Source organism: Zonotrichia albicollis, chromosome 15 (genome assembly GCF_047830755.1).
Source record: "Zonotrichia albicollis isolate bZonAlb1 chromosome 15, bZonAlb1.hap1, whole genome shotgun sequence".
Taxonomy (NCBI): Eukaryota; Metazoa; Chordata; class Aves; order Passeriformes; family Passerellidae; genus Zonotrichia; species Zonotrichia albicollis.
In genome coordinates this window covers 13,978,524-13,993,670 of record NC_133833.1, presented here as the reverse complement: position 1 = coordinate 13,993,670, position 15,147 = coordinate 13,978,524, and the positions used below count along the sequence as shown (strand labels likewise).

At 46.5% G+C, this 15,147-nt stretch overlaps 1 protein-coding gene across 4 annotated transcripts in view; it reads left to right on the top strand.

Annotated features, from left to right (window-relative positions):
- Positions 1 to 15,147, top strand: part of SLIT3 (slit guidance ligand 3) — a 482,838-nt gene that overhangs the window by 460,271 nt on the left and 7,420 nt on the right. For all 4 annotated transcript variants that reach the window (XM_074552528.1, XM_074552527.1, XM_074552531.1 and 1 more), the window contains exons 33-34: positions 11,619 to 11,773; positions 13,956 to 14,241. In XM_074552528.1, the coding sequence (XP_074408629.1) occupies positions 11,619 to 11,773; positions 13,956 to 14,241 (441 nt within the window). The remainder of the gene's footprint in view (positions 1 to 11,618; positions 11,774 to 13,955; positions 14,242 to 15,147) is intronic.

Genomic DNA, 15,147 nt, shown 5'->3' with positions numbered 1-15,147 from the left:
AATAGTACTTACAAACAGTAAAATTAGCAAAGTACTTGGCTGATACAGGTGGTATCCTGTAGGGATGAGATAAAAGCTGTTGTTTGGGAAGCCAGCAGTGAGTCAGTCACACTTGATGGTACTTTTCCATTTTTCCAGAGAGTGGCTCTGGTGCAGAGCTGCTGTGGGCATTGCAGGGCAGGGATGTGCCACAGGAGGGGACTGCCAGGAAAGAGATGTTTAACTCCTCTGGGAAGGCAGAGGTGTCCCTGGCTATCAGAGTGAACCTGTTCTTGTATTTTAGTCGCTCCTCTGAGCAGACTGAACCAGAATTGCTTCGCAAAGTCAGTCTGGAAAAGCCCAAGATAATTGGCTGTACATTCCGGTTTGCTTAACATGTGTTTGTCCCTGTGGTAGTTTGGATAGAAAGGTTAAAGTTGACACTGGGCTTCTCTTTCATTCTAGTCAGGTAAAGGTCAGCACATGTCCAGTGGAAATGACTACCTACAATTCCCTGTCATTTTTCATCAAGTTAGAGAGAAATACAAGTTAATGCAGTAATATAATATAATGCAATGACAGAGCTCACCCTTTTAAATAAAATCTGGCTGATCTTTTACTGGAACCTGTCACTTGTGAGCTGCAGAAAAATGGTTTCTTGGACATCAGAGTAAAGCTCTTAGAGAAGATCCATATTTGAAACAGGATTCCAAGTTATTGTTTCTTTTATTCTGTTTAATGGGTACAGGAATCTTTTTCTGAATGCTTTATTGCCCTCCTGGTTTCTGCACTGCTCAGAGTTTCTCTTCCATGCCATGACAGTTCTTGGTGCCACTCCAACAGTGAGTTCTAGAAATGAAGTAAATTTTTACATAGATACTTTACCTTAATTTAAAGCTGCCAGCTGGTAAGGAACGTGCTGCTTTTACTTACTACCACAATCCAATTGTTAAAAGTTTGAATTAACAAAGAGCAGTTAATTCCATAGTTCCAGCATTCAGCCAATGACACTGTTATCTTTTAACTGTACTCTATAGGGAGAACTCCCTATTTTCAGTCGTTTTTCCCACATCTGTTCCTTGAGCCAGAGATAAGACCTGACTTGTAAACTTTTCTCCCATAGATTTTATGCTGCCGCACAGTCATATTGATTTGGATGCTGAAATAATCCTTCCTAATACAAATGGAAAACAGAACTTTGACACAAAGTGCTGATGTAATTCCCTCCAGAGTTCCCAGATTGCCATGTTGCATACAGACTGTCATATCTGGTGAAGAGCAAGATGCAGGCATTGTTGGTGTAAAATCATATGTTTTCATGCAAGATTCCTGACAGCAGTGAAAAAGGAGGCAGTTAGGAAAAGATAAGAATGAATTATATTTGTCTTTCTGTAGAGACTACACCCAAATAACATTTTAATTCATTTTAAAAGTATCCTTGCATAATCTGCTTTCAAAAATGCTCCATCATTAAAAATATTCCTTGTAGATTGTATCATGCAGTTCTCATGGTCTGGCTGACTCTTACACAGCATAGATGGATGTTCTTGTGGTTAAAGCAAAAGGCCTGAAATAAAGGGGCTCACATTCCTGCTGTATCTGTTTCACATGTGATGACTGCAAGACGACAAATTAAATCTGGTTCCCTGTGTAAAAAGTCGAGAAAGGCATGAATAACAGAAAAGGTGCTTCAGAAATGTGCTGCAGGTCTTTGGAGGGTGAGGTTCCTGCTCCCATGTCCCTCTTGGCTGTAGAACAGCACAAGGTTCTTTATGTTGGTGGCATCTGAAAAATTGTCCTGCTTCTTCAGGCTCTGAAGCCTGGGAGCAGCTGGAATTCCATGTCCAGCACTGTCCCTGGCCAGGCCCTGCTGAAGGGATGTGCTGCTCCCCAAGAACTCTGGTCCTCTACTCAAATTTCTGCTGGTCCTGAACCGGTGTTTTGGTGGTGAAACATCCACACCTTCCACAGAGAGGGATTTTGTGCCATTGTCTCTTTAGCTGGAATTGCTTATCTGCAGAAAAGCCTGGGAGGCTTCACCATTAATTCTCTGCCTTCTGGGGAGGAATGTGCTGGAGGAGTGAGAACATTAATTATTCTTAGGATCATTATTAGAGCTTGTCAAACTCAGTTTTTTGGTAAAAGTGTCTTTGCAGAGTGCACTGCATGACTGCTCCTGTTCTTCCTAACACCTTCACAGTCTGCAGCCCATGCTGTGCCCATCCCTGGTGGGATGCCTGTTTGATACTCTGGATGGGCTCTAAATGGACTGTTTTTCAGTCATTTCTGTGAGGCATCACTGAGCTCCTTACAATTCTGCATATTTGCAATTCATTTTATTCTATCACGCGCTCTTATTTTTTCAGGTACCCCTTAGGGATTCTGTATCAAATATAATGAAAGAAACTGGCATTAGTCTCTGACCTGCATAGGAAAAATTGTAAAATTTGAATGTACTTGTACATCTTGCATGAGCCAAGGTAAAGGACAGCTGAGTTATTTTTTTACCCTTATAAAGGGCTCTGGAGTACTTAAATGGGAAAAAAATGGCAAGTGTATGAGTACTTGTCAAACCACAAACATCACATTTCCCTAGTTTTTCCTAGACTTTTTTTTTTTTTTTTTTGCAGTAGGACAGTGAAAATGTAAGGTCAAGAACTTAAAATATCATTTAACATTTATTATTAGATTCAGAATCAAATATTTGCTTTCATGAAATATGGAAACTTTTTCGTGCTGAGCTGAAGCTTAGGAAGGGTAAAGTTTTGTCCTTCAGGCTGCTGAAGGACTTAGCAGGCAAAATCTTGTTAAGCTGAATTAATTTTTTTTCTTTATAAATCTGTCCAGTATCTCTTGCAAGAATGACAGTTCCTCATCTCCTCCCCCTCTCAGAACCCAGCTCATTCTCTGCAGTTCAATGTCCAAGTACCCAGAAGCTGGAGAGGCTCACTTCATGTCTCACACATCTATAGGGTGTTTCAGAGTGAGCTTTTCACCAGGAGAAAGCAAAACTTTTCACAACGTGAGCCAGTGCTGGCCTGTCTGTGGTACCAGGTATGGTTAGGAATGGGTCATCTAAAGCCACTTGTCCTGTGGTAATGACAAAACTAAAAGTTACATTCTCTGAGTCCCAGGGCACCTTATTCAGGGGCCAAAATCTGGAGCTGTGGGTCTGAGCTGCACTCTGGCATCCCCTGTCAGCAGAGACCAGGCTGGAGAAAGGTTGCAAATATGTTTTAAAGGCATTTTCCTGCTGTACCATAGGTCATTGGTCCAGTGGTACATTGCCAAAGTTGGCTAATTGCGATTGCATCAGAGGGAGGTTGAAGTATTTGCATAATAGACAGTGATGGAATAAACCTAATCATAGTCAAAATGACTTTATAAACTTCCTGTGCACTAATGACTGGCTCATGTCTTGAATTGTGAGGGATTGTGCCTTACAACAACATGTAGCAAGCTAATATGTTTATTTTTCCCTGCCTGTAAATTTCTTGTGAACATGATGAGTAACACAAAGTTTAGATGTGTGCCATGTGTGATAGATTCATGTCCCATCCATCCCAAGTGCTGAGCTGGCTCTGATGCAATGGAGGCAGGCTCTGCTGGGAGCAGCACACACAGACCTGGAGCTGAGGGAGATGGTGGAGGGGCAGGAGGGGTCTGTGCCTGGTTATTTCAGTGTTTCCTCCCAGTATGGAATGGCACCACAGCTCAGCACAGTGCTGGGGGGAAGGCGGGCATGGCAGCTGCTCTGGTGGCTGTCAAACGCAATGGGTTTGGTCATTTCTGTGCAAGAGGAGGATCCAGCTATAGGTATGTTGCTGTAACAATTTCTAAATAGAGATGATTTCTTTTTTATTGGGGTTTAGCCTCCAATTTCAGGTAAAGCCCATCATTCTCTGTCAATCTGGTTGGATGCCCTGTTAAGTGTAGTCTGTAGTAGCCCTGCTCCCTGCTGCTACAGGCAGATACCTGCATATTTTCCATAGCTGAAAAGGGGATGGATGGTGCAAAGCATTGCCTGATGTGCCAACTCTGTGAAGGTACCTGGTGGATTTTCTCATCAGAACCTGTGATTTGATAACCAACTGAACGGCAGAGCTGTTTTTCTAGGTGACCCCAAGCACCCTGCTCTGTTCCAAGCCCTGGTGGGGCCAGGGGCTGTGTCACAGCCTGTCCTGGTGTGTGACACTCAGCTGTACCCACGCAGTGCTGGGGAGGACGTGGCACTCAATCTGCCACCACCCTGCTGCTGTGCCAGGGCCTGCCTTCCCCTCTGCTTTTTGCAGTGTCATTTTCATAAGGTCACCAGATTTCACACCGACCCAACAGCACTGCAGAATCTCTGACTGATTCTCTTTTTGTAATCTGTATTTTGTGGGTTTGTTATTTTGTCTGATGCTTGTCACTGAGAGGACACCAGGACACGGCAGCTCGTGACACCACCGTGAGGAGCCAAGGCATCCTGGTGGAGAGGGTGGGCAGGGAGCAATGCTCTCATCTGTCACTCAGGAGAGGCCTTGGACTTGAGGATGCATTCCAGCTGCTTTTACTGCCATGACACTTGCTTTAAAAGATTCTCAGCAGAATGAGGTGTCCAGCTCTGCTGGTGCCAGTGCAAGAGACAGCAATTTCTGCTCCCACCAATTTCTGCTCCCATCAGTTTCTGCTCCCATCAGTTTCTGCTCCCACCAATTTCTGCTCCCATCAGTTTCTGCTCCCAGCAATGGGGTTGGAGAAAGATCTCACCCAGCTCTGTGAGAACTCACTGCAAACAAGCAATGCTTGCCCTGGCTGGGTGTCTGACCACTTTATGAATCATCTAGGGAAAGGGGTCAGGATTGTGTTAATTGCATGTTGCAGGGGTGTAAAAAAGGTCCTTGCCTTTGCCTTAGAAGGTCTGTAACACAATGACTTTCACTGCTGGCAGGGGTGCTGCAGGAATTGAATTATGGCTGGAAATTAGATATGCATAGCCTGGCCAAACGATCATTAGGGGAGATATGGTAATCAGCTGCCAGTGTTCAAGGGCTGTAAACACCAGGAAGAGAAAGATGGTTTATTTGGGTGGTCTACAAAGTTGTAAGTAGGAGAAAAGGTATAAAACCAAGCAAACTAAAATGGAGGTATCAAGGAAAAAACTCTTAATGTCGAGTACTCTCAGCCTAACAGACCTAACACTCAAGTCATGTAACACAGGATTGAACATAATAAAAGAGTGTATTTCAAGCTGAAAGTGAACTTGAGTGCTTTAATATTCCTTTCACCTCTTATTTCCCTAGTCCTGTGTTTCATTAGCATTTTTCATACTTTTTTCTCAACATGTGGTTTTTATTCAGCTCCTGAAGATGATAGTGCTTGAAGTGATGTGTTATTGTGGAGGTAGCACAAACACCACTCCAATTATGATTTTGCCTTTGTTGCCATGGAGAACTTTAAATCTATTTTAGGCCAAGGACTGATTATAGCTGGAACTAAGGGTAGGAGGTAAGTGTAGCTTGGAAAGGTGAAAACCCATCACTGCTGATACCCACAGTCAGCCCAGCACAGTGTGAGTTTCACAGCTCCCAAACTGCTGACATCTCAGCGCAGTTCCCTGCAGCTCTCACCTTGAGTTTTTGATTTTGGTGCCGCTTTTCTGGTGCTGTAAGCTCCTTAATCTCTTTTGGACATGTATTTTTGTTTTTTTCCCTTCTACTTTAAATGTTCTCAAAGATCATCTAATTTCAGTGTTCCCCATGGCCTTCACCCCCCAGTCTCTTGCCATCCTTGTGTTTCCTTTGTTTTGTGTGTCAAATGAGGCGTGTCCCCATTAAGACAGAGGTCAGGAAAATCTGGAGACTGTAGCTAATGAATTAATGTTCTCATTTGCATAATTGATGGTTATATATCTCCTCAGTGACATGGTTTGCTGTGATACTTAAAGCTATTTTTGGTTTTGACTCCTCTGCCCTGCTGTTCTCTGCTGTCTACCACAAAGGTGTATTACTAGACAGTGAAAAAAAATCTGACCCCAAAGCCCAAATTTTACAGGTTCCAACTGAATGCTTTAATCCTTTAATGCATTTCTGTTCACTGGCATATTTATAGTGGCTCAGCTCTAAATCTCTCATGGGTGTTAGAGCAAGGGGAGTCAGTGCTTGAAACATCTGTGTGTGCTTGGGGCTGGAGTACAGGGGAAAGAAAATATATGAGGGAGAAGAGAAATAGCTGAAAAACGAGAGTGGAAATCAGTTCTTTCTTATATTCCCTGAGGTTTAATGTTTAATACACATCCCTTTCCCTTCAATTTTTTGTGTCCTGGAGCCTGAGCTGCCAGCAGAGGCCATGTGCACTGTGTGCAGTGCCCTGTGCATGGCTCCATTGGCTCACCTTGCTGGAGCCGCTCTGGCAGAAGAGGCCAGCTCCCTCCCACAGGAAATTTTAATTTCTCTCCCATAGAGCCCTCTCTAGTGGCCTCCCTTCCCTGTGAGGGCAGCTCCAAGGAAACAGAAGGTGCTGGACCCAGGGCTTTGGAAGCTGAGCTCTCCTCACATCCCAGCATTTCCCTTTTTTTGGCCAAATTTCACCAGATGCCATGTCCAGCTCTGAGGGTGACCTTAGTGAGAGCAATGTGCTGGACTGTGCAAGGCATGTAAGGTGGGCTGTGAAGAGAGGAGTGTGATGGAGAAGAGAGAGTGGAGGAATGCTGTACAGACTGAGCACAGTGAGGGAATGCCTGACCAGGCTCCAACCACAGCCCCCAGCAGCAGTGTATCCTGAGGAATCACTTTGTGTCATGGGAAACTTTTTATTCCTTTTGCTGCTTACTTTTCAGTAAGTTTATTATTTAATTCCTGGAAATCCTTGCTTACACTTTAAGTGTTTACTCTTTAATCATAATTCCTCAGTTTTTTCCAACAAGAATTTGCATGAAACTATACAATAGCCAAACTATACAACATCCAATGGCGGTGGCACGAAGTGCTGCGGCTGGAAGCCAGCTAAAATTCCCTGACTGTATTGAGGGTTTGGAAAGATCTCAGGAGCGGCACACGGTTTGTCAGCACCTGGGGAAAGGCCGTGGGGCGGCTGCCCGGCCCTGGGGCTCTCCCTGCCGCCCCTTTCGGGTGTCCCTCGTTGGGCTCGCACCGTTTGATTTGGTTTCACCGGGACGCGGGGCAGCGGGATCAGGCCCGGGATCAGGCAGCAGGGACCGGGAGCGGGAGCCGGAGCGGGATCAGGCAGCAGGGACCGGGAGCGGGAGCAGGCCCGGCGCTGTCCCCGCTCGGCTCGCGGTGCCACGGCGCCCTCTGCTGCCCGTCAGTGCCGCTGCACCGCGCTCCGGGCCCGTATTCCAGGCTCTGGTCCCGCATTCCGGCTCTCACCCTGAATTCCCAGCCAGTATTCCGCATTCCCGGTTCTCATCCCGCACTCCCGACTCTCACCCTGAATTCCCAGCTCTCGTCCCGCATTCCCGGTTCTCTTCCTGAATTCCCGGCCAGTATCCCTCATTCCCAGTTCTCTTCCTGGATTCCTGGCCAGTATCTCGCATTCCCGGTTCTCTTCCTGAATTCCCGGCTCGTATCCCGCATTCTCGGCTCTCATCCTGCATTTCGGCTCTCATTCTGCATTTCGGCTCTCACCCTGAATTCCCGGCCAGTATCCCGCATTCCTGACTCTCATCCCGCATTCCCGGTTCTCGTCCTGTTCCCGGCCAATATCCCGCATTCTCGGCCCGTATCCCACATTCCCGGCTCTCATCCCGTTTTCCCTCCTATCACCCCGCATTCCCGGCCCGCATTCCCCGCTCTCACCCTGCACTCCCGGTCTGTATCCCGCATTCCCCGCTGCCATCTCGCTTTCCCTGCCCATATCCCGCATTCCCCGCTCCCATCCCGTTTTCCCACACCCCGCATTCCCGGCCTGCCCCCGCCGCGCTCGGTGCGGTGTTTGCCAGAGGAACCCCATAAATCCCGACTGGAGGCGGGCACCTCCATCCCGCGGGCGGCTCCAGGAGGACGAGCCCTGTGGGAGCACCTGATGCCCTGTTTCAGGGAACAGGGAATTCACTGGGGGTTTAACGGGACCCTTTAACGGGAGCGGAGCGAGCAGCGTGCGCTGCTCGGCGCTGCGGCCGCCGCCCTTCATCCCCGGCCAAGCCACTGTCTCCAGCTGTCTCCGACGATTGCCGGGGCTCCTAAAGGCCCGGCTGAGAAGAGTTCGTGCAGCTTTTCTCTCACCACTGGCCTCTCCCCCGCGGTTGTCTCCATCTCAGAACCCCAAGGCGTCTGAATGCCTTTCCGTCAGCAGCGGCAGTGAGTGCGTGCTCTCTCTCGCACGAGTATCTGCTGCCTGGGGATTTCCTGTCATCCTGCCTGTCCACGTTCAGCCTCTCCATCATATCTCTGCGTCTTCTCGAACAGCAAATGAGTGCTTTGTCTGTTCGAACTTTATCTGCTTTACAAAACTGCAGTGTTGGGTGATGGCTGTGAGTTACTTTGTTTCTCAAAGTTCAAGCAAAGATTATTTTCATTCCGGGTTAAAAAGTGAAAGAATCAGAATGCAGTAATGCTCATCCACATATTCCTGGTGACTGGGACTTCTCAATCCCTTTCCAACAAAAATCCAGCACTGGGTATGCTGAAAGGCATGAGCACCATGTGGGGTGGCTGCTTCCATCCCCAGGACTCACAGATTTTTGTTTGCCTGCTAATCAAGGCATAATCTGGAAAAAGCACACCCTATGGAGAGTAGGTGATGAATGCCTGTGAAATCCTGGCTCTGGGAAGAGCCAGTCCTGCCAGATGTGATAATGTTGTCCTCTGACAAATGGCCATAGCTTGGCCTTCTGCAGATAACCACAGGGTTTGTGTGCTAGCTTCAGCTCTTGATCCTGCTGGGGAAGGGCTCCCCATCCTGCAGCCATCCCTCCCACCTCCACAGTGCTCAGCTCTCACAGCCCATGGGCTTTGGCTCCACTTCTCCCTTTCACTGGCACTTCTGCACAGACCAACAATTACCCATGTGCATTTCCATTTATCTCACACCTTCCAGCTGAAGTCCAAGTGCTTCCCCCAGGGAATCAGGCACTGCAGAGAGCACTGAGATAAGCAGGGAGCACAGAGGGATCACCCAGTCGGTCTTGCTGAAGCACAGCTGCTCCTTGTAACCCAGCAGACACTTAGCAGAATTCCTGAGTATCCAAACACAAAGTTCAGAGCAGCTGTTTCCAAACTCACTTGAGTTGCTGCAGTGCCCTGGGGTGCAGTGGGGACAGGCCTGCCCTTCCCAGGGCCACAGCCATCCTCTGCCTCTCCTCCTGCCCCACACAGCCCACTGCCCCTGCCAGGGCCCTGCTGTAACAGCTCTGACCCACAGTGTCTGCTGGACCAGCTGGATCTGCATTTTTGTTCACTGTCAAGCCTTTATGTTTTTTCTTTAAAATACTTTGAACTGTGCCATCAGCTTCAGGTTCTTGAGTTGTCCCCAGGGCTCTGTCACCATCTTGCACAGGGGCAGCAGCCACAGCCCAGGGCTTCCCTGCAGGTCAGGAATGAGTGATTGAGCCAGCAGAGCTTTCCTGGGAGCCTTTCTGTGACAGAACTCTCTCACTTATTTATGTAAAACCACACTGTAAAGATGCTCACTCGCTGCTCTTTGTTACCTTATGACCTGTGTAACCTTACATGAACTTTTGAAGGCCTGTGTGTTGGTGATTCATCCCAAAAACCTGTGGGGAGAGCAGAGCAGCACTGCAGAGGCACGTGAGCTCCAGTGTGCTCTTCTCCACCAGCACATTCCCAGAAATGCCTGCAGTGCTGACTGGCTGCCTGACATTGCTCAAGTACAATTGGTTGTGTCAGGTCTACCATAAAACACTATAAAAATGAAACTTCTTCCAGCAACAGCTGAATTCCAGTAATCTCCAAGGCATATGATTTGTTTGTGGAGTCGAGGCCCCATTTCCTTGCTGCAATAGCCTTACACATCAGTTCTGCAGGGCTGGGCACTAAGGATGGGCAGCATGTCATCTGAGAGCTGGTCACATCTAAAAGGTGATTCACCCTCAGAGATGAGTGTGTCTCTTCCTCTCCACTGCCTGTGCAGAAAGTGTGGGTAAATAGCTCAGAGACAGTGACCTTGCCAGTTTACAAATCCCCTGAAAGGAATCTGGCCTGTGAATTTTTAACCTCCTGTGAGAGGATGCTGAGCTTATGGGCCTTTGGAATGAGCAGAAACCCAAACTTTGACGCTGTGCTGGGTGTGCACCACGTGTGCAGCAATCCCAAACCCAGGCTGTTGTCCAAGCAGTGTCTCAGGATGCCCAAAGCTGGTGTGTTCTGTCATTATCCACGCATAATAGCAGCTCCAGCCTAAAGGGAGGAATCTGGGAAAGGGGCATCTGTGCATGTGGGCAATTCACAGAGCCCACAGGCTGATTGCAGAACAACCACTACTGCTATCACATTCTCACTGTGTGCCTATGTGCATCTGAGTGCACATGAGATATTGTGCCTTGTAATTACACCCACAGCAGTGGGAAAACCCCATCAGATCTAACTCCCACCCTGCTTTGAAACTCTCTTTGCTCAAGAGCAGGTAAATCCTTGCCCCTCCCTGCTTGTAGGAGAGCATTAAACCCTCAGGTTGTTTTAGGGAATTTCACCATGCAGCATTAGGGTTTGAGAGCTGAATCTGCCCTGAAAATATAAATATGATTGCATGATGCAAATGGAATGATATCACTGCACCTTTTAATGGCTGGGGGAGTGAACAGGAGATGAAGGTGATGATTGTTTGAGGTGCAAACTAGGAGGTTGCTGCAGGCTTCATGCATCTGAAAAATCAGTGCTAAAATCAAAGCAATAAATACACACTACTTTACCATCCTGTCTGCTCACATGGCTGCCTGCTCCCACCACCCAACAACTCCTACTGTTTTATCCTCAAGCTTCAATCTACACCTTAATGTTTCCCTAAAGGAGTAGCAATTCGTCATTTTTCCTTGTGTTCAGGTGGGATTATCTGATATTGGACAAAGCACTCTGGTCATTTACAAGCCAAAACCTCCTGAATTCCTTCTCTGGCTTTGAGAACCTCAGTCTGTCCTTATTCCTTGGTACATAGTCCAAGACACTTCTGCTGTGAGGAGATGCTGGTTTCAGAGGCCTCTGCTGTCTCACCCCACACTGCAATCTCTCCTGACCCCTGTGAGATAATTTGAGTTTAAACTACCCATAGGAGAAGAAATTATTTCAGTGATCCAGCCTGCAGCATGAGCACCAAGCAGTGTGACAGAGGGCAGCAAGCTGTGGCTGAGAGCTCAGAATGGGATTTTTTGGTAGTTTTGTCCCCAAAGCCAGTGTGTCATGTAGCTACACACTTGCTTTTCTGCCCTGGAAAAAGCAACTGGAGTGGCTGCTGTCCTGATTAGCTGGCCTTGAAGCATTGCACATGTGTCAGTACTGCGTGCCCAGGATCAGCTGAGGGCCAGTCTGTGCCTCCCTGCTGGAGAAAAGGCTGAGAACACCCTGGCTGCAAACTCCAGAGCAGCCCAGGGCTGTGCTGTGCAAGGTGTACCACAGGGACACAGGATGTCACAGGGGCTGTTCCTTGTTCATCTTCTGATTATTTATTTTTCTCTTACTTCTCAGTGTGGAAACAATAAATGATGGGCAGTTTCACAGTGTGGAACTCGTGATGCTGAACCAAACTCTGAACCTGGTGGTGGACAAGGGGGCTCCCAAGAGCCTGGGAAAGCTCCAGAAGCAATCTTCTGTCAGCCTCAACACACCCCTCTACATTGGAGGTACTGTGATTGCTCTAGAATTGAAGTTTTAACCTGTTTTCTCAGAAGCAAATAATTTTCCATGCTGTGGGGAGGAATCTCACACAGCCACCACAGGAACAGCCTGCTTGGCATTTCAGCAGCTCCCAGAACTTTCTGTGACCAAGCTGTGCTGGCTGAAGTGGAAGTATCAGTGGGACTATCACAAATTGTCATGGCAAAAAAGCAAATCAATAGTCAGCAGGTTTAAATATACCATAACTGAGCAGTATTTCTGCTGGAAGTTTTATAGAGGTCTAAAAATGGTGAGGAAAAAGGTGTGTGATTCAAAAACATATTAACACACAAGCTAAGAACACCTTGGTTAATAGTCTTCTCATTGGAAACTGAAGGCACAGTTTTAGACAGATATTAGAATTGCCCAAACCTCAGTTAAGAATTTTTTCCCATTAAGTACTGAGTCTGGAGGGAAGAGGCCAAATGGGATGGGGAACAATGCCCAGAATAATGACTATACCACTGATTAGGTGTCTGGTTACAAGAGACAGAACAAAGGCTGGTCTCTGCCCAATGGATTGTTTTTGCCAGAACCCCCCTGGTTCTATTCTGGACTGAATGTTGAAATCTCTCTCTCAGTGACACGGAGTTCTTGAATTTTTAGTCAGCCTATTTCAAATACAAAAGTCAGCAGAATGGTAATAGGAAGTCTTTGAGCCTTTTCTAATGAGATAATTGAAGCCAATAGTAGAAACTCTTACCAAATTCAGTTGGTGCTGGTCGAGGCTTTTCTAAATAATTTTCTTTAATAACACTTTTCTAAAAGAGCCCTGAATATTGCCCTTGTAAAACAGAAAACTGGCTGATCTTGCTTTGTACAGAGCTGAACTTTTATAATTGGCTTCTATTAAGAATGTCACAGGCTATTAAAGAGCATTGTGCATCAAAGATAATCTGCTGGTGCAGAGGCCATCTCAATTTCTCCCTTTAGCACAGCACAAAAGACACCAATCCTGCAGCAGTTATACACAGGGGACTTGGGAACTAATCCCATGGAAAAGTTTTGTTAATGGACGAGCGTTGTGGATCAATACTAATTCTCCAAAAGTACCTAAAACTTCTCAGGAAAAACCTGAGATGTGGAATGAAGGACTGTTGGATATCAGGATCCATGGCCTCAGTAAAGACTTTTGTTGTTGCCTATTAAAAGTCTTTTTGCTTCTTTCTAAACCCTCCCTGTTCTCCATGTGCCACCTCTTCATGTGCATGGAGACAGCTGCCCTTCCTCTGCAGGTGGTGTAGCTCAAGTAGCTGCCTAAATTACCCCAGAGTAATTGTTCCTGACCCACAGTAAGCTTAACACAGACCTGAACCTTCAGGTGCTCACATTTTTGTCCATCTCGCAACCACATCACCTGTTCTAGCAACTTCCCTCCTAACACGCAGTGAAACAGGTGCTGGATTTGTTTTAGGACATTACCTAGACAGTGAGTTCAGAGGCCTCACATGGCTGACAATGGAAGCTCCTGCCTGTGCTAATGCAGCTGTACATCCAAGCTGGCATCAGAGGAAGGTATAAAACAACATCCCAAAGAACCTGCTGGCCATCCAACCAGGTGAACTCTTCCAAGCACTTGAACAGGATGGGAAGGGCTGGCCACAAAGCCTTGGCCTGGCCTTTGAGTGCTCTTCCCTGTCTTTAGAGCTTTTCTGCACTAATTTCCATGGGATGCACTCTTAGCACTCCCTCTTCTAACACTGTGACCCAGTAAAGCCAAACTGTCTTGTTTCATCCCAGAGGTGGATGCTACCTGCTGACAAATGAAGGCATTCTCAAACCTTTCAGAAGAATAATTGCTATTAAACTGTAGAGAGAAGGAACATTATCTAAGGATAGAAACACATAGCCACCAGGCAAAAAAAATAGTTTGGTTTTTCTTCTTTTTTTTGGGTCATGTACTTCTTACAGAAGATTGGGCAAGTGAGTTTATTTTTTTTTTCCTTTCCATTTCCAGAATGAGGACAGTGAAATTGTGCTACCTTACAAAGGTCCTATGCAAATTAGTTATTCAAAGATTTTAAGGGGCTGTGACAAAAGAAGGTTTAGCAATTATAATTTATATAATTTATAATTATATAAATTATACTAATTATAATTTACAATTGCAAGTATAATTGAACCTTCTCCCTTTGCTTTTATATGAAGGGATCCCAACCTCTACTGGATTATCCTCCCTGCGCCAGGGTGCAGACAAGACACCGAATGGTTTTCATGGCTGCATTCACGACGTCAGGATCAACAATGAGCTGCAGGATTTCAAGGATTTGCCCCAGCAGTCCCTGGGAGTCCTTCCTGGCTGCAAATCCTGTAACATCTGCAAGCACGGGATCTGCCGGTCCCTGGAGAAAACGAGTGTGATTTGTGAATGCCACCCCGGCTGGACGGGCCCTCTGTGTGACCAGGAAATTGGAGATCCATGTCTTAACCACAAGTAAGCTCAAACCAATGCTGACTGGAGAACAAAAGCTTTACAGCTCATGCGTATTTCACATTTCATCTTGCAAAACCACATCTGACTGGTTTTGGAGGTGCTGGAGGTTATGACAGTTGTGAGTCTGTGTCTGGGGCAGCTCTCAATTTCCACTTCTTGTTCAGACGTTGCTGACTCACCAAAGGAGCTCTGGTCCTGCAGGAGCTCAGGTGTTAATGCTGCAGGTCATACCTTCAGCTGTGACTCTACACATTAAAATACAGAACCTCCTGTTAATGGGCATGGCTTAACCCCAGGAGGTGAGAGCTTGCACGGATCCAGAGCAGCCCATGAGGGAGAAGTACACATTTCAGGGGTTTTCTCCCTGCAGCACTGAGCCCAGTCTTCAAACTTACTCCCTGAAGACCATTATGCACTCCAGTGTGAGCAGTTTTAAATTTCCCACATAGCTGACTTAAATATTACACTTTGAAACAGCCCTTTAAAGTGCAAGTTTAAAGGATAGTGTGGTGTTGCATGTGAAGGGAGCGTGAGTGTAAAGTATTTACAGTTCAAAGGCTCAATAACCACATCTCCATCAGAAACACAGGATGAATAGCTTTCTTATGGCCAATACACAGGAAACAGTCTTGTGCAGAGCAGCAGGCTGCATATTTCAGTGTTGTTTCATAAGCAGATGGAAGTACTTTTGTTTTAGAAGTTCCTTCAGTTGCTGTCTTGGAAGGCACTTTTCTCGAGCTCGTACTTTTGACAGGTAAATTGATGCAGTGAATAATCACTCTCAGAGATTTAACCTGGCAAAGGTACCATTTTAAACTTGCTTCTGGTTCTAATTCTGCAAAGTACTGAAGTCTGGAGGTGTTGAAAAGCACCTAACAGTTTACAAACCAAAGGTATGAAGACCCA